The 27,953-nt window shown below is 42.2% G+C and overlaps 1 protein-coding gene and 1 long non-coding RNA gene across 8 annotated transcripts in view; one reads left to right on the top strand and one right to left on the bottom strand.

Moving 5' to 3' along the window:
* Positions 1–27,953, bottom strand: part of LOC141758566 (uncharacterized) — a 49,068-nt gene that overhangs the window by 11,418 nt on the left and 9,697 nt on the right. For 3 of the 7 annotated variants that reach the window (XR_012591892.1, XR_012591896.1, XR_012591894.1), the window contains exons 4-6: positions 19,038–19,178; positions 17,851–17,946; positions 10,472–10,525 (exon numbers count right to left, since the gene is read on the bottom strand). This is a non-coding gene — a long non-coding RNA (uncharacterized LOC141758566). Of the gene's footprint in view, positions 1–10,393; positions 10,526–17,850; positions 17,947–19,037; positions 19,237–27,953 lie in introns of those variants that run through there. The other 4 variants (XR_012591898.1, XR_012591891.1, XR_012591897.1 and 1 more) reach the window with 3 other exon arrangements.
* tnfaip8l3 (tumor necrosis factor, alpha-induced protein 8-like 3) lies at positions 446–27,066 on the top strand. Its single transcript, XM_074620097.1, has 2 exons — positions 446–797; positions 25,966–27,066. Exons 1-2 carry the CDS (start codon positions 752–754, stop codon positions 26,526–26,528), a joined length of 609 nt encoding a protein of 202 aa, XP_074476198.1. The 5' UTR covers positions 446–751; the 3' UTR covers positions 26,529–27,066.

The raw sequence follows: 27,953 nt of genomic DNA, 5'->3' as shown, positions 1-27,953 counted from the left end.
TCTTCTAAATTGCATCATCATCTACTCAAAAATGACTTTCCTGTCACATTTAAATGACCCCAAACCTGTGAGATCCACCCTATGATTACTGTAGAAAGTGACTGATTTTAGAACAGCCAGTAACAAGGGGTCATGGGATTTTTACTGCTGGAGATGAATTTCAAGTTGCCATGAATGAGTCTCAGCTAAAACACAGGCAGCACTCTTACCCAGAGACAGAGAGAGGGAGGGAGAGAGGAAGAGAGAGAGAGAGAGAGAGAGAGGAAGAGACGCCACTTACAGCATACAGAAAGAGGTAGAGAAAGAGTTTGAGTGGAGAAAGCGTGAAGAGGCTGAGTGTGACAGCACCGAATGAGAGGAGGAGGAGGAGGAGGAGGAGGGACCAAGTGGCAGGGACTAGGGAGGGAGAAACCGAGAGGGGGACGGACCGAGAGTGAGCGAGGGGAGGGAGCATTAGGCAAAGTAGATGAGAGGGAGAAGGAAAGAGGGAAACTGAGGGAGTCAAGAGAAGAGAGGAGAGCAAAAGGAAAAAAAAGGAGGACAGCTCAGCAAATCAGTCCAGTAGAATTCCTCTCACAGCTGCAGTGATCCAGGCTGGGAGGGGAAGTTTAGCTCACCAGGAGATCAAGAAACAAATACAAGAAATTGCATTTTTTTTTCCCTCTGGGTGAAGAAATCAGAAGAGTCCCTTGAGAGGAAAGGGAACAAGAAGAAAGAGGAATCAGAGAGCTTCTGCAGCCTGCAGGGGAAGATGGATTCAGACTCCGGAGAGCAGAGTGACGGAGACCTGTCTCCAGGTAAGCCTCGAGACCAGTACTGCAACTGCAACATCAGTTTATTGACACTGAAGTACACACATTCTACATTGTAGCATGTGAGTTTATCCAGAAGGGCAGTTTTGCCTGTTTTTCAGCATTTTTATCAGATACAGGGTTGTACCTTCATCAACTCTGTACTATTTCTCTCACAATGCAGCCATCATTACACTGATCAGTAGTTTGCCTTCACATCTGAATACTTCTTTAATACCCCTCAACATCAAAAATCAACTTTTAAAAAGTCACTTTAATCCAGTATCTGTGGCTCATCGCTGAGCTGCTGTGATGCACGTACACTGTGATGCTGGTGACTGGCAGAGCCTCGCCGAGTGTGCGGATGAAAGCCGGCTCAGTCACCACCAGGAACAGACAAGCTCCGACACGTGCAGCCAGTTTGTTCATCAACACATCCAGCTACAGAGAGGGCACAACCTCCCTTCTCTGTGGTGCGTCTCACCACCAGCAGGGAGACTGACAACGTTGAGATTCACAGTTTACTGGAAGTTGTTTTTTATGCTGTCAGAGTGAAGGCAAAGCAAAGATTAATTTACATTTAAGTTTAGTGTCTCTCATTGGATATTTCCCAGCGTTCCAAGCGAGTTGGAGATTTATTGAAATGAGATCCTGCGGAGGATTCGAGCCAGGAGATGAAACGGCCTTCTGGAGATAAGTTCAAAGATCATGAATCAAATGTGTCTCCAGGAGGTTTTCATAACACCGCAGCATATTGGAACAGCTAAATACCTTTTCCTCTTTGCTTTTTTATGTACTCCTTGTAAAGATTCAAATTGATGCTTTTAAATGACTTTATCCTCTATTAGAGAGCTGTGGGTTTGTGTTTTTCATTAGACACATGTGTGGACTGTCCCTGGGTACTATTTGCAGATCTGCTATAGGTGTCAAATAATGGACATATCATTTAGGGCATGTTGTTGACCCCGTTAGTGGTCGTGTGATAATGTTGATAATGTTGATGATGGTGTGGCTGTTTGTATGTTAACGATGCTCTGTTGAACTCGACCATCTGTCTGTCCATATGGCTCATTGTCTGTCTGTCTGCCTGTCTGTCAGTCAGTCCATTTGCAAAGAGAGGGGAACCTTAAAGGATAACCTTGGTATTTTTCAACCTGAATCCTATCTTCCCATGTTTTTGTGTCTAAGTGACTAATGGGGACAACACTTTTTGAAATTGGTCCAGTACTGAGGGAGAGCGCTGCAGGCGCTAAACAAGCTGTAATGTAATCATTTGGGGCAACCTGGTACCATCAGTTTACGTCCACTGAAAGTGTTTGTCTTTGCCACTGACAGGCTCAAATTGTGTCTTACAACATTACGGAAAGGACCCTACAGAGAAATAAAATGTTTGTTTTTTTTACCTTTCTCTTGATCCGGTCTGTTTGTTATCGTGTGTCTCGCTCAGAGAAGCCTCGCTCTGAAATCTTGCGTGGCCTCCACATTGTCAAAATCATCTAAATATTCAGCCATGACACTGAAAATCTTTTAGATAACACTAAGTTACGCTGACTGTACTCCAACACAACAAACTCTGATAACACCGGTGTCCCACGGCACTCCTCTCTCCACTCTCACTCACGTTTCAACCGTTGTCTTACGGCAGGGGTGCACACACTTTTTCAGCATGCGAGCTACTTATAAAATGACCAAGTCAAAATGATCTACCTACTATAAAAATGCAAAACATATATTTATTTATAAATATATTGAGTATTCTTTATATGTACAATATATGTTGGTGTACCTTGCATAACTGCATGAACCCATATTGTACAATATAACTGTACATTTTTTGTCATTACCTTACTCTGATGACTTGCACTGAATGGAATCAGCCAGGGATGCATAGTCCGGACAGTAGCTGCTGATAGCCAGCCTCAAGCACACTTCCAAATGATCATCAGTCAAGGTTGCATTTGGACTTAATAATCTTCATGTGGGAAAAGGCTGACTCGCATAAATAAGTGGAGCCGAATAATGCAGTCAAGGAGGTAGCACATTTCCTCATGTTGAGGTACTTTTCCTCTGTGAGTAAGTTCCAGAACTGTCCATGAGCCCTGGACTTAAGCTGAATGTCAGCTTGTAGTGTCAAAATATCATCCTCCACTCCAGATGAGTTCAGGTGAAACAGTGTTGCAATTTGTTGGCTGACGTCTATTTAAAAAAAAAAAATAATAAAAAATTTAATTATTATTATTTTTTTATTTTTTTTATTTTTTAATGCCATGCGATCTACCCACACTTTGCGATCGACCGGTAGATCGCGATCGACGTATTGGGCACCCCTGTCTTACGGCAACAAGTCACATGACACAATGACAAACGGAAAGCGAAGGGTAAGAAAAACCTTTCTTTTCTCTGTAGGGTCCGTTCCATAATGTTGTCAGACTTATAATAACAATTTGAACCTGTCAGTTGCAAAAACAAGCACTTTTAGTGGAAGTAAATGACGGTGCCAGGTTGCCCCAAACGATCCCATTACAGCTAGTTTAGCGGCTGGCAGCTGCATCGTTCTCCCTCAATACTGGACCGGTTTCACAAATTGTTGTCCCCATTAGTCCCTTAGACACAAAAACATGGGAAATAGGGTTCAAGTTGAAAAATACCAAAGTTATCCTTTAATATGAGCCAGAAAAACATCTGTATCATCTGCTGATTTTACGCAGACCAAGGCAAAGGCTTTATCCATTTCACTTTCATGTTAAGTGATGTACACTGTTTTCCAGAGACTGAGCCAGAGGTAAATCACGGAAATATTTTTCATCTTCCTACAAATGCTGTGATCTTCTAAAGCTTCCAGCAATCTAAAACGACATAGTCTTTGGGTTTGACTCTTGTAGCCGAGTCTTTTTGGCGTAAAAACAATGTTATACATGTTGAAAAAGGAAGAGTGACGTGAGAGCAAAAGCAGAATGACATTTATCCCAGAAAGAAAGCGAGTGCCTGACTCATACTCAAAATGCATCGTGCTTTGTGGCTATGCTGCAGTTTCCAGTGTCACTGAAAAAAAAACTGGTATGGCTGACTTTATAAGGTCAAATGTCCCAACGAAACCTGAGCAAAGGTATTGTGAAAACAGGCGTATTTTGAAAGCGTTGCTGTACACAAACATGACCCGTATGCCTCCGGGATGTGCGGATGAGGGATCTATGTCTTTAATATGGATTCAGGCATTAAACTTCAGCAGTGTAAATATTGAGGTGTTTTGTGTGAGGTGGCCTTCTCCTCCGCCCTCCAGCTGTTTGTTGCTGTTGTTAGAGAGTGACGCTGACATCTTACAGTTCCTTTAAATTCACCCTCAGTCTTTATTACCAATTAGTGATGTTTGGTACATTCCTGGATAACACTTGCGGTTGAACCAACTTTCCCTCAGTCTAGCTTATATTTTTCTTCAGTTGTACAATTCCCACAATGCCCCAGAGAACATGGTTGACCTTAGTCCATTCAGCCGCAGGTTATGCTGCCTCCAAGTAAAACCCGTGAAGTTGTGTTTTCAACATGGGAAGTCAAGAAAACACATAATGGTTCAAGTGGTATACATAAGTCATTAGAATATTGTTGCTAGGTGACTGAGATAGATAGATAGATAGATAGATAGATAGATAGATAGATAGATAGATAGATAGATAGATAGATAGATAGATAGATAGATAGATAGAAACTGCTTTGGTCACCCATGCATGCACATTGAAACATAAAATAATGGTGAGTGATTTTGTGTTTTGCATTTTGTTGTCATAGGAACAAGAAAAAATAAATTAAAGGTACAGTGTGTAGGATTTTGCGACATCTAGCGGTGTGGTTGCAGATTGCAACCAACTGAGTCCCCCTCCGCTGACCCCTCCCTTTCCAAGACTTCGCTAACGTGAGCCGCCGAGTGCAAAACCGTGGTAACATCATCCGCCTTGCTCAGAGGCCATCCATACCATAATAACACTACTTTAAGAGCAACGGAAAGCAGACGGCGGCTGGCGGTACCACGGTTTTGCACTCTGCGGCTCACGTTACCACAGTTTCACAAACGTGTCGGAGAACTACAGTGGCCTTCAGGTAACATAAAAACATGAAAGGCCCTCTCTAGAGCCAGTGTTTTGTTTGTCCATTCTGGGCTACTGTAGAAACATGGTGGACTCCGTGAAGAGGACCCGCTCCCTATGTAGATATGAAGGGCTCATTCTAAGCTAATGAAAACATAATTATTCTTAGTTTCAGGTGGTTATACACTAATGAAAACATAGTTATGAATATTATAGTCCATTTCTGCCAATAGATTCCCTTAAATGTTACACTCTGTTCCTTTAAATATTAGCAAACATTAAAACTCATGATGAGAAATGTCCAACTCTTCGAATGGAGTTGGATAATGCAAAAACGCCAAGTATGTTTGGAGATAAAGGCAGCACGTTAAACAGGCTCTGTTAGTTGAAAAGTCATTATCTATTCCTCTTCCTGGTGAATTTCCCTCAGGTGAATGTAGGTTGTTCTACAAAATGTACAGTTTACATAAGAGGCCCTTGCACTTGGATTAGTATAGGTTAACACCAAAATGTGATCCTTGCTGCTGATGTGCCTGCTGAAAGATTTTCTAAGCTGTAGTGGAAATGATTCGGCGTGACTTATGTTTGTCCAGTTATCTCACACCAGGAATGTAAGAAAAGTCACAGACAACGGAAGTGTTTCAGGGGAGACGTGTGCATTATAGTTAACTTTTTTTTATGACAGGTTATCATGTGAGAATCAGGATTTGGACTATGGAGTGGGACAGGGCAGTAATTGTTTTTCTTCATTGTGTTCTTTGTACCTTTTGTTGTGTTAAAGCACAAAGATCAGTCACAACACACAGAGCTTAGCTGTAACTACTCTGAAAGAAATACCCCTTAGACCTTACACACACACACACACACACACAAAAGCTCACATTTTTTTCCCATAATCATCCAGTCATGCAATGAGCACGCCGCTGACCATACACTGATTCATCCAGTAGTCCTTCCTGTGGTGAAGTGGAGATGACCACACCTCATTATGAGTCAAAGCGAGGCTGGCTGTCAACACACCTGCTCTGCTGGACGACTGTAGTCCACATCGCACAATACACTGCAACAGGGATGATTTATTTTTGTAGGCCAACCAGGAAGTTGGCATCGCCCTGGTTCCCTCGACAAAAAGCCAATGGGATTTTTCCATTGGGTTTTGGATTATTGCAGAAAATAAACTCTGTGACAAACAAACGTTTATGATACTTACACATTTTGTTCAGCAAGATAATCTTCACAAATTAACACAAATTTTATGATTTTTGAAATGTGAATGTAATCGCCAACGAGGCTATAAAGGCGGACGACTCGGCGTGATGATGTTTTGTAGTCTTATTTAGCCACTTGTTGGCAACCGCCTTTTTTAAGAAATATAAGAGTTTCAGAATTCATGATTGGGATATTTACTGACGTTTTTTATATCGTAGAACAAAACGTTGAAATCTCTTCAGCTTGTGTTAATCACAGACCTTATTTCGGACATCTAATTAAAAACCCCTTTACTTCCAGACAAGGGAACAGGAAGTGCTTAAATGCAAACTCATTTCTGGGTTTTAGGACTCATTCCTGTAGCACAACACAACAACTTTTATTTGCCTTTATATACTTTACATACTGTTTTACAAACTGTTACACCTCTGTGTATACATATTTATTATTTCTCTACACAAACTACACTCCTGTTTACACCTCTGTGTACATATATCACCTCTCATCATGCGTACAGTATACATACTACATCCTGTTTACGTTCAGTTGTCCCATCTGAAATAATGTCTTCCTCAAAATTACAAATTTACATTTAAATCCCTATTTTATATTTACTTATGTTTATATTCAAGCTCTATATTTCAACTGCAATATTTTATGCCCAACGCCTGGACGACTGGAATTTACAAATGACAAATAAAGAACCTTTTATCTTGAACCATTTGCATTTCACTAAGCAAATGATACTTCTGCTTTCTGATTTGAATATTGTTTTAGTTGTTATATTAGTCTGGCATTATATTGGTGAATTATCAGCCCGCGGTCTACTTTTGGCTCATCGTGGTGATGCGGCTCACTATAACACCAATCTGCCAGCTATTTACAGTCGTTTGTATTTACTTCAAATTTTCTACGGAAAGCTGTTGAAAAGAGAAGCTGTTGTAATAACAGCTGTGGGATGCATATGGGCCTGAGGGCTGTTACTGTGCTTCTATTATAAACAAAAAAAGCTGCAGATGTTTGATGACAAAACTGAATCTTGGGCCAGGTGATCTTCACATTCACACATTCACATACTAACAAACACTACAGCTCTATTGCTCGTGTTAATTGCCACTAATCCACACTTCCACAAACACTTCAGAGATCAGTGCTGCATTAGAGCGGGCCAGGAGCACCCAGCAATCAGAGAAGAGCTTCTGCCTCATGGCTGCCATGTTGGCAGACTGGCCACATGCTTTACACATGAGAGACCGGCAGAGTGGGCCAGCCCTGCATACACTGTAACACTCCCACACACACACACACACACACACATACACATTGAAAAAATGCCCGTACTTTTCTTGCTCCTTCCTTTGGTCTCCCAACACATGCATCCTTGATTTTTTTTTCCTCCGCCTTTAATCTGGCCCACAGATGGAGAGTGCTTACTGCACCCCAGCCCTCCACACACATACACACACACACTCGAGACACCAGGAGCTGGTTCTGGAAAATTGTAACATGAACTGAGAAAAAAATAGAAAACAGGAGTGAAGCCGTAAGTGGAAAAGACGACTCAGGAGAAAGTCCTTTTTTCCCCTTTAGCTGCAGCGAAAGACAAAAACTAAAAGTCCCAGGTCCCTGACCGGACTAGTGTCTTTTCCCTTGTCTGCACATGCATTCATTGACACAATAATACTGTGGCATTTCAGAGTGTTTGTGGGACATTTGGAGGGGGAATTGTTTCCCCACGACTGCGCCAATACTGAAACATGAAATTAGACCGCAGAGGCATTTTGACAAAGACACACACTCAGAAGGAGGAGAAGGCTGCGGTTTCACTGGAGGGCCAGTCGGAGCAAAGCAAACAGTCACTAGTGGCGCCTGGTGTGAGAGGCGAGCTATTTGAGGGAGGGCAGTGTGTATTAAGGGAAGACTGGGCTGGCGTCAGTGGAGCATTGAGCCTGTACAGGTATCTAGATCTGTGATGCAGGAACTTATTTTATTTCTTCACTTGTGTTGACTTAAATTTCACAATCATTGATAGAAAATCTTGAGGAAAGTTATGTGTTTTCTTTAGGTACGGTTTCTGGTTTCAACAACTACAGTTTAACGTCTCCTAATATAACTTCACCATGCAGATTATATCAAGTTAAATGAAGACTTTTCCTCTCCCACGTACCGATTAAAGCAACAAAAAGGCAAAAGAAACCGAGGCAGAGTGGGAGGCAATTACACACAAAGCTTTTCGCACTTAACTCTGGCACAACTGCGCTGATTATAGCATTATAAGGTTATGATAGGAAAAAGTACCCATGTTCGGCATAGTATATCACAACAGACAGTGTAGCAGTGTGTCATACTAAGCTGCTTTTAGAGTAGATTTAAAACGGTTTGCCTCTGGGAGGTAGAAGACAGCGGAACAGACAAGTAGCAAATGTGGAAATTACATTTGTGGGTTTAGACATTTCATGGGCAATAATGACAACAGAGCGAAACTAGGATTTGAATTAATTTGTGGAAGGATTCAGTTTCTGCTGGTAGTGGAGAGGGTTAAGTTTAAAGAAGGAATGTAGTCACTAAAAGTCAGACACAAATCTACACATATGTGTGTGTTTATGTGAGTGTGTGTTTATGTGAGTGTGTGTGTGTGTGAACCACAGTTATTTCCTGGTCATTAGTTAGTGGTGGGTTGGCAGCCAAGAGAGAAGCAGCACTTTGGCTTTACACTAAAGCGTGTCATGCACAGTGAGAGCTCAAAGTATATCCTATTTTATCACTGCAGTCAAACGGAGAGCAACCTTTTAATTGAGGCAGCGTAGACATCTGAAACCCCGCCCACTAACCTTTGCTCCCATAACTTTCATAACTCCATGTTATTTTCTCACTGAGGGTTTATTTCATCTGTCTTCTTGAAAAACTATCAACTGCTGTACTGCCTAGTAGAATTTGAACACTTCATCGTTTGAAAATAAAAAACAAATGCTTGTTTTTAGGATGCTAAGTTTGCTTCACCCGTGGGAGCTGTGGTTGTTAAAGGTTCTCTATATGATATTCAGAGCATTAATATAGCAGCAAACAACTATTTGCTATGTAAAGATATAGAGGAGTAATGTCTACCTGAGCAGAGAATGAAGTCGCTCTTCCTCTTCTCGATACTTTGCTGACATCGCCGGGCCGGCCGCATGTGCTTTTAGTGCATGTTCGTGCATGTGAGCGTGCCCCACTGGACAGCTCATGGCTGCCGCTCTGCACTGCTCTCATACAGCGGTTACAGCTGAAAACGCCATCCCGACCTACGGTATCGTAGCGGAAGCGTAGCACCTGCCCTCCAGTTCCCCCTCAGGTTAACACTGTTAGCTCAGTCAGCACTGTTGCCGTTGTATTCACTGTTGGCACTGTTAGCACCGTTAGCTATGTGTCGCCATGTTCAGAGGACGCAATAGAAATGCTTCCAATCTTGCATTTAGCACCTTTAAATGCTAAATGCTATAATGTTATACTGTACAGCCAAAGTCCTGACGTCACTTCCGGGCCAGCCGCTGACCCGCTGTTCCAGTGGGCTGGAAACTTTTTTGAAAAAGTGAAACGTAGTGTCTAATCACTTGCTATTAAAAGTTATCTTAGCACAAATTTGACATCAATTAATTTGTTAGCATACAAAAAGCTTGCTATACTTAGTTTTAGTCTACTTATGTCATTGCAACTTGGTTTCTTCCTTCATTTTATTCCCTAATGCCCTATTCTTCTAATGTCATTTTACCAACATTTAAATTGTAACTTAATTTCTGCTGTCTAAAAAACATAATTCTGTCCAGCCCGCTCTGGCCTCCTGTTATTAGAGTCATGTCTGAAATAGCCACAGCAAAGTGACTTCCCTGATTTGAGTTTGCTTAAAGCTCTTAAAAACGGAATTATTTAATAAATAACAACATTGTTTTGTAATATTGTACTTTTTCACTCCATTTCATTTATCTGACACGTTTAGTTACTTTTCAGATTTAAATTTTACACAGAAAACCTAAAATGAGTTTCTAAAACGATGTGTTGTTAAGGATTGTCCTACCAAACAACTATGTATGCAAAGAGTATTTTTACAGTGTGATATTACTACATTTACTTAAGAAAAAGATTTGAATACTTCTTCCATCACTGGTTATCATAAATGTCACCTCAAAACAGATGGGGCTCTGGTGATTTGAAGCTTCCCAGTGCCTCACTTTTACGTTATAGTGGGTGAACTAGTAAACAAACCAGGAGGCCAAAGTTATGGGGAAAGCTGGCAAGGCCCGGATAATTGTGCACGTGTGTATGTGTGTGTGTGTGTGCGTGCACGTGTGTGTCTCTTTGTAAGCGATGCCACGGCATGCTGAGACTTGGCTGAGGTCTGTGAGAGGAGCGACTCACCCAGGGCCGGAAAACACTTCCTTCCTTGCCACTCACTCTCGGCTCAGAGTAGATCTGATGAGGAATGAACAGAGAGAGGAAGAGATAGACAATAAGATACGACGAGATCTTCATGAATGTGAGACAGAGACACACGGTTCTTCATACAGCTGCAGATGATGTAAAAGGGAATGAGGGTGAGATGTTGTGTGGGTCTGTGTTTGACGTAAAGGCACTTTGACAGGACAATCAAAATATGGACATATTATGATTTCACCTCTCTTTCTTTAACACCTCCCTCCATCCTTCTCTCCATCACTCCTCCACACTGGTTTTAAATTAAGTGACACATCTGCAGGCTTTCAGAGTGGCTGTGATTGTATTTTTATTTTCCTCATATGCTAATTCAGAGCCTTTTTAAAGCAGACATATCCTCCTTCCTCTCCTTTTTTTCTACTTTATCCTGCTCACTTCTATCAGTCTTGACTGGTGTGAAATGAAAGTGTGCATATTGGCAGCTCTGCGCACGGCCTTCCTCTTTCTCTCGCCCTCTTGCTTTCTCTGTAAATGACTTAGTTTCTTTATTTCAGATGGAAAAAGTCAAGGGTACTTTCTGTCTGTCTGTCTGGGCTCCAGGCCGGCTAAAGTAAGGAAAGCCCGAATATTTTATCCTCCTCTGTTTTTTATTAGGCCTCAGTCTCACAGTCTATCATTATGGTTCACACACAAACACACACACCCACACATTTGTACCCGGCTTTCTATAAATAGAGTTTTCTATGAATCAAATATATTTTTTGAGGTGGTTATCTGCAGGGTTCTTTTCTGCTCCTCAGCTGCAATAACTAGGGATCACATCAATCAAACAGAGGGCCAGCTTTACAAATGCAAAAGTGTGTCACTGAGTGAGTGAAGATACGCGATTAGTCGGCCGGGTGTTGGAGTTTCCTCATTGGCCATTGCTCTTTCAAAATCAAAAGGCCGGAACAATCCTTTGTTTACTCATAGACTTTTATACAATCAGACTTCTTCAGTGGAGTCGCCCCCTGCTGGCTTTTAGAAAGAATGCAAGTTCAAGGCACTTCAGCATTGGCTTCACTTTTCAGACCCCACTGGAAAATTACCAGTGGACATTTATTTATTCATGTAGAATTGTAACATCAACCAACGCCCATCTGACAGCTAACGATGGAGTAGTTTTCCAGAGAAGCTCCCAGAGGAGAGAAGCAGAGAGGGAGACAGCCTCCAGCCAGTTCCCATGCCCGGCTAACCAGCTAACTGTGGCCTGGCTCTTTATCAGCTAAACAATGGCAGACCACAGCTGGTGAAGACATTCGCTTTACAGCAGAGTAGAGGTCAAAGGGCAGGCATCTCACAGGGCCCTAACAGGATGTCCTGGATACCACTTCTCATCCTCAGCAGACCAGCCGCTTCTCTGGTCTTCATAATGAGGAGTGACTTTGATGAAAAACAAGGCTGGAGCTAAAGGTGGAGGTCAAATCGCTGCTATCTCTCTCTCTCTCTCTTTTTCCCTTTACCCCTCCTCTCCCAATCTTTGTGACAGGCGATCAAGCCGGTGGCACATTAATCAATCAGACATCTCCTGCCACTGCCTCATTTGGCCTCATCTCTCTGGTTCAGCTCTACAGGGACATGGCCATTAAAAGTAAGAGACAGAGAGAGGCAAAGAAAGAGATGAGGGATGGAGCATTAAATAAGGCTGCACGGCGGCCAAAGGCAATCTGCTCTTGTGTCCCTCCTGACTCAGAGAGGCTTCTAAGTGCTTTTCCCTGGACTGTTAGTCACAGTAGAGACACTTAGTCCAGTCCCAGGATAAACACACTTATAGGTTCAAACACCGTCTCGTTCTGTATATCAGACCTATTCATTACAGTTAACTGTTCATCAATTAGCTTTTATTGGAAAACACTCCGAACAGGTTTTGTTTATGCGATTTTCATCCATTATGCATTTGCCAGTAATGCTGAGTCAAACCGTGTTATGTTTGGCTGCCCATTGTATTCTGACCGATACATATGCCTTTGTTTTGACTGTTTCATTCAATTAAATCTTTCTTTTTGATCAAACTGACACACTCACACATCAAGTGGAAAGCCTGCTCTGATTGTTTTCAAAACAAAGCTAGAAGTTAGAAGTTCAAATCCTACTATAACAACTCTGCACACCTGATCGGAAGTGGGGGCAATTGTCAGATTGTCGGATAAGGAAATTGTCGGACACAGAGCCCCCAAATTCTGACGTTGGAAAGGTGTGTGGGCGGGGAAAGCATAATCACATTAAGCCACTGATCAAACCAACCCGGTCTCACTCGCAAAGCGTCAAGTAGCGCAGCTTGGTCAGTGGCCTTCGGCGTCTGATACCGACGCACCAAGGCACCTTTTAGCATCTGTATGTGACGTAACAGGCTTTCAACTAACTCCAATATAAACCCATCCGCGTCATTATTAGACGATCAGAACAACTTATATAGTTTAAATAGCGAGAAAGTCCAATTAGGGTGGATGGGAGGGGACAATGGCTGGATGGGTCAAACAAACACAGGACTTTCACCCAGGAGAACACTGTTCATGTCCTGTGTGAAACCAAGTCAACAAGTTCTTCTTTCACCCCCTTTTTATAGCATCAAATAACTAATTAAAACCAAACTTATCAGAAAAATGAACACTTGAACACACATCTGTGTGATAACAACTACCTAAAATGATTGAAACCATCTTTGGGAAAAATTTGTTTGACGTGTACTTTGACATTTTAGTTTGGATCATGTCCCATCCGCTACCATAAAGGGGGCGGGATTTATGACCTATACTGCAGCCAGCCAGCAGGGGGCGATCAAGATGTTTTGGCTTCCCTTTTGGGGAGATGTCATGTCGTCCATCTTTACATACAGTCTATGGTATGCAACGAGCAGAAACTGTATGTTTCCTGTGAACACAGAAGTTTATTTTGAAAAGAAATTATGCGAGTGAGTCCAAAACTGATGCTAGAGTTGTACCCAGAGCATTAGAGTTTGAAGTGTAAGGCCGCTGACCAAGCATCGCTATTTGACGAGTTGGGAGTGAGAATGTGTTGGATCAAACATATGCAGCCATTGTATCATGTTATATAATGTCATCAGAACATACAAACAACTAGCTCTTATAAATAGAGCTTGACCGATAATGGATTATTAAGGCCAATATGTGAGAGCTTTTAAAAGATCTGATGATGATATATCAGCCTATATTTATTTTGTAACAGAAACAGTTATGATAGGAATCCAATAATTTTGGTTATTAAAGAATTGTCACCAACGTTTGCACTGTGGGATGTTTTACAGATGAAACAAAAACTTTCTAACCTACCTCAAACATATCTTTGGCATTTCTGTATCAGCCCAACAGATTTATAAAGTCAAGTGGCAAGGCTTTCACAGGAAACCATTGCAGCACATTTGCTGTTCATCCTCCTCTTCTCACGATAAAATTCACACAGTCCTCCAAAAAAAAAAATCATAAAAACTGACTCAAAGGATCAGGCCTTATCTTTATGTTTCTCATATGTTTTTTTTTGTGAGAATGCAGCTTCTTTCGTGCCTCACCTCATCCACGTTCCCCATTTGGGAAAATAAAAACTAGGTTCAAGCAGAGACGGAAAACACCTGCAAAACCCATTAACAGCACAACAAAATCCTAACATCCATTTGTCATATGTTTTACACAAAGTTAGCAGTGTGCCTTTTACAAGCCTTGGGGATCTGTGTGGAGGATAAATCTGTATTTCCTGCTATAACGCTTTCTTCCAGTCAAGCACGAGTTAGCTGTAACCAGTTTGAGCCAGAGACACTAAATGATCCACATCTACAAAAGGGGATGAACTTTAAACTCTGTAACCCAACTTCACACAAATGAGAGTCATTAAGGTATTAAAAAGGAGTTATTTATTAACCCTAAAGGTGTGAATGCCCCTCTACATCCCGAGCAGATGTTAATGGCACGGTGAATGACCTCTTTCAGCGCCAGAGTGCCCTTTGGAAACTGGCTCAGTCAGATTTTACATGTCATGAATAATGCACTACACCGTAGTCTGTCTCGCTCTCTGTCTCTCAGTAGAAACCGTATCTTACTCAATCTTTATTATCCCAAGTTACTTTCATCTAGATACAAAAACACACACATGCGTTACAACAGACAGAGAAGGGGTGGTGTGTTTGAGTCATCTTCTAAATAGAGCAGTGGGAGTCAAAAATACGCCAGAACGGAGCCTTTGCAGGTCTGGAGTAAGAGAAGGAGGGACGTGAAAAGACAAAATTTGTTCCACAACCTACTTCTGCAGCCCTTTCTTTGTGTATGAAGGCCTGCATCGTGATATACCTTTACACTATTTAATATATGTGTGTGTGTGTGTGGAAGTGAACCGACAAATACAAAGCCTGCAGCCCGGAGAGTGACTATAAAATAAATGTGTCTCACCTCCAGTTCCACTAGTCGACCAACACGTTCTCATCCCAACTCGTACTGCCTCTTGGCGTCACTTTATTTTCGGCATCAAACCACTATAGTTACCCTTGAGGTCACTTTAGGTTTAGGCAACAGAACCACTATAGTTAGGTTTAGGAAAGAACTACTTTCAACCTCAACGGTCCCTCAGATCCACCTCAGCTGGTTTACTCTCCACCCCCACGTCCAAACTCCGCAGCTTTGGGGACAGAGCATTCTCCAGGGCAGCTCCCAAGCTCTGGAACTCACTCCCCAATCTCATCAGAGACTCTGATTCCCTCACCATATTCCAGTCCCGCCTCAAAACACATCTCTTCTCATCTGCTTACCCGTAGCCCCCTCCCTCCCCTCCCCATCAGTCCGTGTGTATGTATGTGATTGTGCCTGTGTATGTCGCTTCTTGTCGTTCGTCTCCTGTCTGTCTGTCTCACACCGTTTTCCCCCCCGACTATGTTAAAGCGTCTTTGAGAATATTATAAAGCGCTATATAAATCTAATATTATTATTATTATTATTATTATTACTTGGTTGGACTTTACATTAAATTACATTGAATTTTGTGAACACGGGATACAAACAGCGGTCTCTGGATGAAAGCCTTGTGTTTGTTGGACCCATCCACCTCCCCTCCCGCCCACCCGGTGAGTGTCTTTTTGCTCTTTAAACTACATCATCACACTCCTGGCGTACTTTCTCAGAGCGTTTACTATTGCCGTGGATGATTTACATTGTAGTTAAAGGAACGGTAGGTGCATTTCATACAGACACTAAAGGGTGCTTTGTGTGCCAGTAATGAACACCAATGGCCGTGACAAAGCCTCGGTATTTGACGCCCTGGGAATGAGAACGGCTGAGTCAACAGTGGTGGAAAGTAACTAAGTACATTTACCCAAGTACTGTAGATACGTACAATTTTGATGTACTTGTAGGCCTACTTGAGTATTTCCATTTTAAGCTACTTTATACTTTATACAAGTCACAGAGAAATATTGTGCTTTTTATTACATTATATTTATCTGACAGCTTTGGTAGTACTTTTTGTTGCCAACACTTTTATTCTTTTACAGAAGTAACATTTTTAATGCAGGACTTTTACTTGTAACAGAGTGTTTTTACAGTGTGATATTGCTACTCTACTTAAAGATACAGTGTGTAGGATTTGGCAACATCTAGTGGTGTGGTTGCAGATTGCAACCAACGGAGTTCCCCTCCGCTCACTCCTCCCTTCCAAGACTGGGGTAACGTGAGCTGCCGAGTGCAAAACCATGGTAACGCTGTTCGCCTCGCTCAGAGGCCATCCTTACCATAATGGGAGCAACGAAAGTCAGACGGTGGCTGGCGGTACCACAGTTTTGCACTCTGCGGCTGATGTTATCTCTTTTTCACAAGCGTGTCGGAGAACTACGGTGGCCTTCAGGTAATGTAAAAACATGAATGGCTCTCTCTAGAGCCAGTGTCTGGTTTGTCCGTTCTGGGCTACTGTAGAAACATGGCAGAGCAACATGGCGGACTCCGTGAAGAGGCTCTCTATGTAGATGAAAACACACGATTCTTAGTTCCAGGTGATTAAAAACTAAAGAAAACATAGTTACTAATACTAATTCCTACTTATAGATCCCCCTAATTGTTACACACTGGTCCTTTAAGTAAAATATCTAAATACTCCACCGCTGCTAGTCGAGCTCTGGTACCAGCTGGCCCAACAAACCATCCCTCTGTTCCCCACTCCAGTCCACTGGCCTCTCAGGCTTGCTTAACACTAACCCTGCAGGCTATTAAAACCTATTTACTGTTGCTGAATGACCTGCTCCATTGTTCTCTTGGAGCCTTGTAAATGCAGCCAGAGAGAGTCCTCCAACAGCAAACGAAAAGGCCAAAAGAAGAGGAAGTCAAGCTGTCACCCTAGTTTACGTCTCTTCTCTTTTCCCTGACATTTTCTTGCTATTGATACATTGTTAATGTTGTGCTCGTACTCTGTGAAATGGCAGTGCTGATGGATGACACACTTTATTACGAAGGGCTTTTGCTGGATTTCTTACCACAGGGTGAGCACACAAGCTGACAGACTTTAAAGTGTGTATCTTGTATATGAAATATGAACATTTGCAACTACTGCAGAAGTCCAGTACATATGAGGCATAGGGTTATTAAAAGTGCTGTTCCCCTTATAAAAGAAAATATCTGAAAAGGAAAATGTCTGGAAAACTATTGCCGTTTTAGCATTTACAGGGTGCAAAGAATGACCTGGCAACCATTCATTTCAGAGAGGCATGTATTGGTTATTCAGCTATAAAATGCATTAAAATAATAGGTTGCACACGGAAAGTACATGGGCAGCGGGGGATTTTGATGACGGCAACAACTGGGCTGCGAGGAAGCTTTAAAGAGCTCAATAGCTTTTCTGTCACTCACCAAAACCACCCTTAACCTCTCTTACCTTTCTGCATCTCTGAGCCAGGTTGTCTGTCAGCAACCTTTAATGTTTGAACTAATAATGTTTAGACGAAGGAGTGTCAGGTGATGAGCAGTCAAGAGTGTGGTAAATAGGCGTTTTTTCTTTTACCTTTTCTCTCTTCTTATTGAACGTCACATGTTCATCCTGTGCTAATATCCAACCCTAATCGAATATGAATATGAATATGGTGTATGAACACCTGTGTCTGTTGTGTGAGAATAGGAGCATGTGTGGTGAACATGTGTATCCGTATCTATCTGGCAAAAAAACATCCCATGCACCTGTGGAGAGAGCGTGACCTGGTTTTGTCCAATACTAAACATGAGCATGTTGTCAGTAGCAACCCCAAACAGGGAAGCACTGACCGAGCATTGTGTTTCCTTGTGTGTGTGTGTGTGTGCGTGTGTGTGTGTGAGTGTGTTTGTTTGTGTGTGTATTTCAGATACCTGATACCTGCAGAAGCTCTGAATGGTTCAGATCATGTGATTAGTGGCTGCAGAAGTAAATGACTCACAGCTCTCCAGGCAAAACAACTTGAAAAACTGTAAGAAAAGACAATTACAGTCAGCTGGAGGGTTATATTTTGTTACAGGGTTATTTTAGTTTCCCTTTTTCAGCTTAGTTTTGCTTTGTATTATTGTGTTTTGTGGTAGTTTCATTTAGATTTTTCACCATATATAGATGAAAATGTACAGTATATGTTTATGTTGTTGTATATATTGAAGAAGATTAATTATACACACATCACGAAGGTGCGTGGCTATTAGAACAGCATCAGTAAAGAAAAAGGTAACGCCTGCACACTACACGTTTTGATCCTACTCGGTTCTTCGTCAGGTCAAAGTGTTGTTATATATAATGTTATATTATATTATACAACATATTATATACTGTATCTAATATGTTTTATTATTTTTGTTTTGTTTAAATCAGTTAGCTCTTTAAATAAATGCCGTTTTAGATTTGTTTTCTATTTATTTATTTATTCTATTCTTTTTTTTCAATTCAATTCAATTCACTTCATTTCCAGACAATAAAATGAGAATGAAACAATACAAAAGAACAAAAAATATTTTCCAATATCTATATTACATTTAACTACTGTATGGGCTATCACTAACTAACTAAATGGTTAAATAAACTTCCACAGATCTGGTACATGTATAATGTGCAGGTTTTGGTAAACAGTGCGTCAGTTATGCTATTCACTAATTTATCTACACATGTACTGTATACACATTAACATACAACAGTATATACACACACCCATTTACCCATATTATATATAAGTATCCATATCACAGTCTAACGTGGGTACTTTTCTGCTGATGAACATCATTTCCCTTATTTATTGACTTCATTTTATAGGATATTTGTTTATCTTGCTTGGCTTTCGTCTTAGTTTTGATAACTTGACCGGTAAGTGGCTGAATACAGATCAGTTCAGTTATTATCAATATCTATCAATATCAATATCTTTGATCATCACTGTCAGTAAGTCTTTCTTCTAAATTGTGATGATGAACTATATTCTAGTTATCTTGGAGTTATTTTTCTGCTGTCCAGACATGAAGCCCAACACACAAAAACAGCCACTGAAAGACAACACACACACATATTCACACACACTCACATGCCTCAGTCAGACGTGTGTGTTCTGCAGCGTTCCAGCTGATGAGCCCACAAGTGCCTCCAAGGTTGACTCAGTAAAGGCCAGTCGGCCCCCGTCAGCGGTAGCTGCTGGTCCTGCTAGTGGCTCATTCCTCTGGTTACTCTGGAACGAGACTAACACAAGCTTCAGGACCCGTCTCACAGCCCAGCTGCCCAGCACGCTGCAGAAAATGTCAAATCATTTCATTTAGTCTTGAGTTTTATTGCTTTAAACCTGCTAAGAGGCAAGGATCAGCTCACTTAACTTCCAAAGAAAACATATTTATTTTTACCTTGGGATATTGTTACCTTCGGACAGAGCTAGGCTAGCTGCTCCCCCGTTTTCAGTCTTTGTGCTAAGCTAAGCTAAATGGCTGCTGGCTGTAGCATTACTGTACATTTATCGTATTTGTATCAATCTTCTCATCAAAAGGTGTATTCACATTACAGCAGAGAAATAAGGGTGTTGCACTGCACGTTCCCTCAGAGGGCAACTCCAGGGTCTGAAAAGTGAAGCCGATGTAGAATTGCCTTAAACTGTAATTTTTTTCTAACATCCAGCAGGGGGCGACTCCTCTGGTTGCAATAGAAGTCAGATTGTATAGAAGTCTATGAGAAAATGAGCCTACTTCTCACTTGATTTATTACCTTAGTAAACATTGTAAACATGAGTTTATGGTCTCAATCGCTAGTTTCAAGTCTTCTTCAATACAGCATGATGTTCATTTAGTAAATTATGGTCCCATTAGGAGTCAAATAGACCATAAAGCAGGGGATGCTTTAGGGCGTGGCTACCTTGTGATTGACAGGTTGCTACCATAGCATTGTCCGGTCTGGGAGTTGTCTGTGTTTTCTTCTTACAACGTTAACCCTTTCACAGTGTGTTTTCAGTTCATGAAAGTTAATTGTAACCTTTTTTGTCACCTGAAAACGTCTTATTCAGCGTTTGGTTGTACTTAGCTCCATCCTCTCGTGTGACTTCTGGTTGCAAAAAACAAGATGACGACGGCCAAAATGCCGAACTCGAGGCTTCAAAATGGCAGTCCACAAACCAACGTCCACTTCTTATATACACTCTATGCTCAAACAGTATCTTTGTAACAATCCTGTGCATCTGCATGTTGATATTGTGGCAAGCAAATATCTTTCTTGATATGAGGCCAGTTTGTGATTATAGACTACAGTTCTGGAAATTCAAAACAATTATTTCGTTCTTCATCCATTTTTCAGTACAAGCAGTGATCAACACGGCGATTGGCTGCGGCCACAAAGGTCAACACAGCTCGGGTCAAAGTTCAATGCACTACGGCGCCCTGGTAGTTCACCTGTTAGAGCGGGTGGAACATGTCCTTATTGTACCTTACCGCCGGCCTGCAGCAGCCCAGGTTCGAATCCGACCTGCGGCCCTTTGCTGCATGTCGACCCCAGTAGCGTCTAGAAGAGAACCCGCAAATTGGGCAAACTCTCGCGAGTATAGGCCTTGATCTTGAATAGTTAAGGTTAGGATAGGTCGTCGGGCAGCGAGTCTTGCAAGAGTTTTTGCAGATCTCAGATCAGATTTCGCAATTTGCGGGTTACTTTCTAGACACGACTGTCACCCATCTCTCTATCCCCCTTTCTTCAGCTGTACTATCATGAGACAAAGACAAAAAAAGCCCAAAAAAATCTTTAAAAGAAAAAGTTCAATGTATAATGCACCACATAATACACGCACACACCATAATAGCGAGGCACGCACAAAGGATGTTCTTCTGCGATTGTGGGAATACACCATAACTCTCTGCCAGAAACTGAATAAGCACATTCATGTACCAAAATGTCAAACTATTACTTGAAGGGGGGGTTAGAAGAATCCTTGTTTTTGTGACAGCTCTATTATGGAGCCATTTGCTATAAATGGCCACTTCATTGATATGAGTGTCTGACTGAAATGAAAATAAATCAGCCCAGATGGACATTTTTTGCAGGGTACCACCTTTAGCCGGGCAGGTTTGGCTGTTCTCCATGTTCCACACTGTATGTATGTTCTGACGCAGCGCAGCAGAAACTGTTGACTCAGCGCTCTAAAAACATCAGGCGGGACAAAGAGAGACTGTCTAGTCAACAGCCACGGCCAGAGAGCGGCAAGCACCTTACTAATCCTGATGTTAAAAGTAAACTTCACCAACTCCCAAAACACTCTTATGTAACCGTGGCTGCTGCGACCGGCCCTGCATCGGTGGACAACTCCTGATCCTGGTTTGTTTTCAGTCACTTATTCCCACCTGCTACACAGAACACGCACTTTATTTTGTGAAAAATTTACTCTTGAGGACAAGTGAGAAAATAATGAGCAGGCAGGAGAGAGATAAGTAACAGGATAAGACAGTTTTCTTTCCATCGCTCCGCCGACAGCTTGGACTCTTCTCTAACTCGTCCTGACACTCGGGCTCATGCATGTCACTCATCTCGGCCTCTGGGTGACAGGCTGTATGTGAGTGTGAGAGAGAGCTACTCAGCGTCTCCATGTGCACTCTTATAATCATCTACGCTCACTTACTGTATGTGCTAAAATCTCCAGCCAGACTCTGAATCACCCACCTCCTTCCCCAGCAATCTGACTCACACCTCAAGCAGCCTCATGTCCATTCTTCACAGCGCTTTTTCCCCCCACACTCCTTCATTTTTGCTTACATTCTTCGCCACTCCGTGATGTGCAAACAGACTTGAGACAGGGGTCAAGACAAGTGAGTCGATAGCCACCTGCTGGTCCTCAGAAAGAGGCTCCAGGCTGTGTGGCGGCAGGAGAATAATTAGTCTACTTTTAGCTCTGCACTAAAAACAGAAAAGATCCAATCACTTCCTTTATGCGTTAAATTAAACTAATCTTTGCATTGAGAATCACAGATCTCGGTTAGTTAATTGCGCAGAAAAGAAATTCACTGAAGAGAGGGGCTGGTCACACATACTGGTAGGATCCAAATCCAAATAGTCTGCACGACTACTGGTCTGACAAGGCCGGCTTTATGGAGCAAGCTGTCACCTTTATCAGTGTGCCAGGGTTTCAGAAATCTATCCAGTTGGGTTTCTGAATATCAGAGGCTCACTGGAACAAAGAGCTGCTTCACAGAAACAGGAAATAACAGTGACAAAGAGAGCCTGTTGATGAGAGGCACAGATCTGCCTAATGAGAGCCACAGTCGTACGTCCTGGTGGTGCTATTCAAATATCATGGAAAACTATATCGTATTGTTGTTGTGATGCTTATATGCGTGTTATCTACCGGTCACCGCAGGTCATTTAGTTTACATTTGGTATTTTTAGAGCAGTCTGTGAACAGAGATGTGACACAAACTCTCCCCGGCTGATGTTGACTGTATAAAGTCTTGTATGGAGCCATTGAAGACTGTTCTTAGTACTGTATGATGGTTGTGGTCACAGTATATTTACACCTTTCATAAATGCAAAATGCATCTTTCCTAACAACAAAAAGCACAGAGCAGTAACATATAAACTGTCCACTAATGTACTTGTTTTTTACTGTACATGTACATTTTGATTAGGTTGCTTTCTTATGTCAGACCACTCGGCGTCACTTTTCGGTCGCAGTAAACACGTGCTTAATATTGTGATTTATTATATATAATTAAACAAAAAAACTTGCTTAGGTTTAGGCAACAAAACCACTTAATTAGGATTGTTGAGGAAAAAACATCATGGTTGGGCTTAAGATTACTACGTTTTTACAGTGAAAATGTGACTGGACGTTGTGAACATGGACATGAACGAACGAAAGTGAAAAGTAACGCACAGGACACAAACAGTGGCCTGCTGGATGAAAGCCTCGTGTTTGTTGGACCCATCCACCCCCCGCCCATCCCGCCCGCCCGGTGTGTCTCTTTCGCTCTTTAAACTACGTCACTACAGCACTTTCCCTGAGCGTTTAATATTGAAGCGGAAGGATTTACATTGTAGTCAATGGAAAACCCGGTGCCTTTCATACTGCCACTAAAGGATGTGTTGTGCGGCGGTATCGAACGGAAGCATCGGTATTTGACGCTTTGGGAATGAGAACGGGCTGTAATAACTTTATGAAAGTGAATATGTCAGTGTCATGTTCAAGCATTATGGCACAACTGGGAATTTATTCCCTTTCAGGTTGCTTTTGAACTTGTTTTCATCATAACAACGGCTTTGATAAAACTTACTTTCTGCAGATTTGACATCTTCATACTTGCCCACTCCACTTTTGTCTAACATACAATTGGTCTCACCCCCACTCTCGTGAAGATGATGAAGATGAGATTTTATGTGTTGGGAAACGACTGCAGACAGACATTTGCCTTATTAGTTGTAAATGTCATAGCGGGCTGATTATATTTACATGAAATGTCATTTGGCTTCAGACCAAAACGTGAAATGTCACTTCTGTGCGTTCACATGAAATGCCACGGATATACAACCTCTTGTGTACAGTATGGGTGTGTGTGTTTAAACAGCACATGTTCAGTGTATGGACACACACACAGATGATGCGACGGTGGTGTGAATCCTGCATGGTCACATAGCTGTCTGTTTTGATCAAAATTATAATGACAACAAAGCAGGTGTCTTTGGGCTCATCTGCTGTTCTGTGCTGAGCTTACTTGCCAATGACGCCCCCATCCATCCATCGAGTCTCTCTCTGTCTCTCTCACTCTGTCTCTCTCTTTCTCTGGACATACATGTGGAGGAGGACGAGGCTGACAATGTGCCCAGGGAACAGAAGGAAAAAGTGAGGCCTCTTTCCTGGGCTTTAATCATATTAGGAGTTATCTGCTGTGTAATTTGTAGCTGGGTGGCACCTAAATAAAACCTTTCCTCCGTCCTCCCACTCCTCACATTCACACAGACACATGTGTTAAGCTGCTGGAATCGCTGTATGATGACACAGGAGGCCTTTCAAGTCCTCTATGATAAATTGCGACTGCAGTGGGACACGGCCTAAAACTGGGATCAGTCTGAAGAGACACAGTGGTTCTTATCGGTGTGCAGCTGTTTGATGTTATCCAGAGCAGATAATCATTCCTCCCATAGTCAGCCAACCGCACCACAGGCGGCTCCAGGAAGGACGCCGCCCTGCGTTGAATGTGGCTGCACCACGTTTCATCTACTCCTCAGCTCTCACTTGCTCAGACTGTCTTCTGTATGGAGTTACTTCTGCAACTTTTTTTAAAATCAAAGAAGAATTTTGTTTTTTGGCAAATACAATTTTAGTCAGCAGCAGTTCTGTATATCCAAGTTTGGAACGGATTGGAGGATTTGTTCATGCCAGAAAAAACTGAATCATCCAAGAGCAGTTTGCACCGGTGCTGTGCCTTCCTATTTACTGAGATCACATTAAATACTGCTACCAATTAGTTTGTTACACAACAGCACAAGTTGTGCAATAAATACAGGAAAAACTCTTCCTCTGAATAAGTGAGAAATTTGCATATAACAAAAGACTTTTTTTAGCACACAGAGTTCTTCATGCAAGGACAAATTAATGTCAGAGAGAACAGGAGAAAGGAAGGACCCATATTTTTATTACAAAGGGTCAACAGAGTTTCAAAAGCCTGTTTGTCCAGATGGAAGTCAGCTGTTACATGTAAACATACTGAAGTTTAGGGGCGTGGTTAAAGAAGAACTAGAATAATAACATGTACCAAGCTGTACTGTAGAAGTGCTCTATCTTTTTCCAATGTTCAGTCTACTCTATTCTTTTTTTAAGTTTATCTATTCAATATCTCTTAAAGGCACAGCACACTGTTAATCTGTTAATTTACCTACCTATGTCACTTGAAAAGTATCAGAATTACAAATTTGTTTTCAGTCAAACTTGTTAAAGCAGGACTTTCTGTTTTGGATTGGCTTTTCTAATCGGTGCAATGTACTCAACACCAGGATTTACTACACTTTACGTGTAGACAAACAACATTTATGGAGGTGGAAAGACAGACAAAGTTAGCGACTATAGCTGGTGAACATAGTTGAGCATTTAGCAGCTAAAGAGCCAGATATTTCCCTCAGGAGTTGGTGGAGACAAAAACAGAGCTAAAAGGAGAGTGAAGGTTGGATTTACGTTCATCCAACCTGATATTACGCCAAAGTGTGTAATAGACTCGCCGGTCCACCAGAGGATATTGTGTCAGTGTTACATTTTGCCTCACCGAGGTGTGAATATTACACGCCTGTATGAAGGTGCAGTAGCCTACTAGCAGGGGGCAACAAAACCACTCACTTAGGCTTAAAATAAGTATGTAAACTAAGTTAAAAAAAACGTACGGAAACAACGTGACATCAGTATGGAAAACATGTGACAATCGTCACTGGTTGAAAGTCCTGGGTTTGTTAGACCTATCCACATCCCCACCCATCTGCCGTAAGCAGTCTTTCTCCCTTCTTATTCTACATCACTAACTCTGAGCGTTGCATATTCACGTGGATGCATTTACATTGCAGTCAATACAGACTACATGGCGTGAAAATGACACGCCTAAAGCAAGAAAAGCGTTCTTACGCGCTTTTGCCTTGCACATTATTGTTTCATTCACATGCCTTTTCGTATGACTGGTCTGGTACAAAAGGTGGACACGTACAAGACTCCAAACTAATGCTAATGTTGTTCCATGTCTGCTGGGTGTGTGAACAGGCAACTGTCTGCTAACACATTTGCCATATAAACTTTATAAGGTAATAATGTGTCAGTGTTTCCAGCTTGTTCTGCTGCCACCAAGTGGCCAAAACAATGTACTGATAAAGAATCAGTGCATGACAAGCTGCCTCAGCAGGATCATTATTTTACTGTTTTGTTTGCACTGTTCCTTTAAAAACGGTAATGTCGGAGTAAAGATGTGTGACCTTTAGGACTAACCCAAAACCACTTGTCTTTCTCTTTTCTGTCCCCTCAGGACAGGAGAGCTTTAACTCCCGCTCCCTGGCCCTGCAGGCCCAGAAGAAGATCCTGAGCAAGATGGCGACCATGGTGGTGGCCAACATGCTGACAGACGACACTAGCAGCGAGATCTTGGACGAGCTCTACAAGACGAGCCGGGAGTTCACAAAGAGCAAGAAGGAGGCCCACAAGATCATCAAGGACGTCATCAAGATCGCCTTGAAGATCGGCATCTTGTACCGCAACCATCAGTTCAGCCCCGACGAGCTCGACACAGTGGAGCGCTTCAAGAAGAAGATGAACCAGGCGGCCATGACGGCGGTGTCGTTCTACGAGGTGGAGTACACCTTTGACAGGAATATTCTGTCGGAGCTCCTGCTGGAGTGCAGGGACCTGCTTCACACCCTGGTCGAGCAGCACCTGACGGCGCGCTCACACGCACGCATCGATCACGTTTTCAACCATTTTGCCCACGGGGAGTTCCTGGCCGAGCTGTACGGGGACAGAGAGGAGTACAGACTCTCCCTGAGGAAGATCTGCAATGGGATCAACAAACTGCTGGACGAAGGAACGCTTTAACCTCACACGCCTGACCTCTTTCACCTCTAGCTCCTTCTCCTCCTGCCTCCGTCTATCTCCTTTTCACCCGCTCACCCCTGACCGCTCACACTCTCCTATTTCTGTCTGCTCTCGTCTTCTTGTTTCTTCTTCATCCATTTTCATGAGGCTAGCTGTAACATCCTGCTGCAGTGGTTCCATGAGGGATTTTTTTAGACTGTCTTTCCACTCAGCGGATCATTGCTGCACACTGGGACAGCCTCTATCATGTTGTATGCAGTATAGCATTCCCAGTCACCCCCTTTGTGTGCAAAAGTGTACTGTACCAATGGCCAAAAAACATACACTAGGTATAGTCGGATATGGAAGAAAATCAGTAGTAGTAATCAGTCTCTCTCTCTCTTTGTGTGTGTGTGAGTGTGTGCACATGTGTTTGTATGGGATTCGCTTGAATAATGTGTTTGTACATAAGACCTGGTGTGTGTATTATGTATCTGTGTCAATCTTCTCTACAAGGGTGTAACACTTGTCTTTTATTAAAGATTTCTTGTAAACATTATTTTGCAGTTCTTCTGACAACGATACCGCCACGTGAACTGGGAAAAGGTTTTAGGGAAGATCCGTTTGTTCCTGTCATAACGATAATTTTCTCTCATGACTCATCAAACAACCAGCTAACCAGTTACGCCAGAATAATCTACTAAAACTAAAATAACTAAAGATTTTGCTGCCTGACTTTCTGGGGGGAAACAGCCACCATGACAGAAAAGTCATGGGTGGATCAGATCTGGAAAATAAGCCACAAATGGTGCATTAAGCTACTACTTTCCCGTCCATTTGACACACATGCGCGCCAGGCATAAATTTGCCAAGACTCATTTTGAAATAAGCAGGAAAATCAGTGATTTGTCATTTCTGGTTCATTAGATGCCCTCTGGTCTATCCTGCTCTCCAGTCCAGGAAAACATATTACTGGTGGCTTGGGGGGACTCCAGCTGAATGATTTTGGCAGCCAGAGGAGAAGAGGTCCAGTTTTATGCCTCTGTCTCCTCGTAGAAACACGAAACAGACAGACCACCCACCCTTTGAGCCTCCATTTGCACTCACATACTTGCTGTCAGGCACGCACACACATCAAGGTTGTTATGTAGTTATAGTATATTTAAATGTCATTGGACATCAAGAAAAGGGTGTAGATGTACTTCATTTACTTCTATTACCCTTTGTTCTTTTTATCTCCTGCTGTCTCCAGCTGATTCCAGCTTTTTGAATCAGACGTTCTGGACATGAGAGAGAGATCAAATGTTTCAAACACATAATTCATTATGTAGATAAGTTCTGATTAGAGAACTGTTAGAGGAGGAGAAGGCATACACATATATATCTACCAGGAAGGGTTGTCAGCTTGATTAAGCTCACCTGGGCCTTCCAGGCTATAAAAGCTGC

This window comes from Sebastes fasciatus, chromosome 2 (assembly GCF_043250625.1).
Source record: "Sebastes fasciatus isolate fSebFas1 chromosome 2, fSebFas1.pri, whole genome shotgun sequence".
NCBI lineage: Eukaryota > Metazoa > Chordata > Actinopteri > Perciformes > Sebastidae > Sebastes > Sebastes fasciatus.
This window is presented reverse-complemented; position numbering and strand designations above follow the sequence as displayed.

Excerpts from the sequence above, each read along its gene's own strand:
- tnfaip8l3 (XM_074620097.1), top strand. The coding sequence starts at position 752 with ATGGATTCAGACTCCGGAGAGCAGAGTGACGGAGACCTGTCTCCAG. Across the intron at positions 798-25,965 it reads TGACGGAGACCTGTCTCCAG|GACAGGAGAGCTTTAACTCC; the intron begins GTAAGCCTCGAG and ends CTGTCCCCTCAG.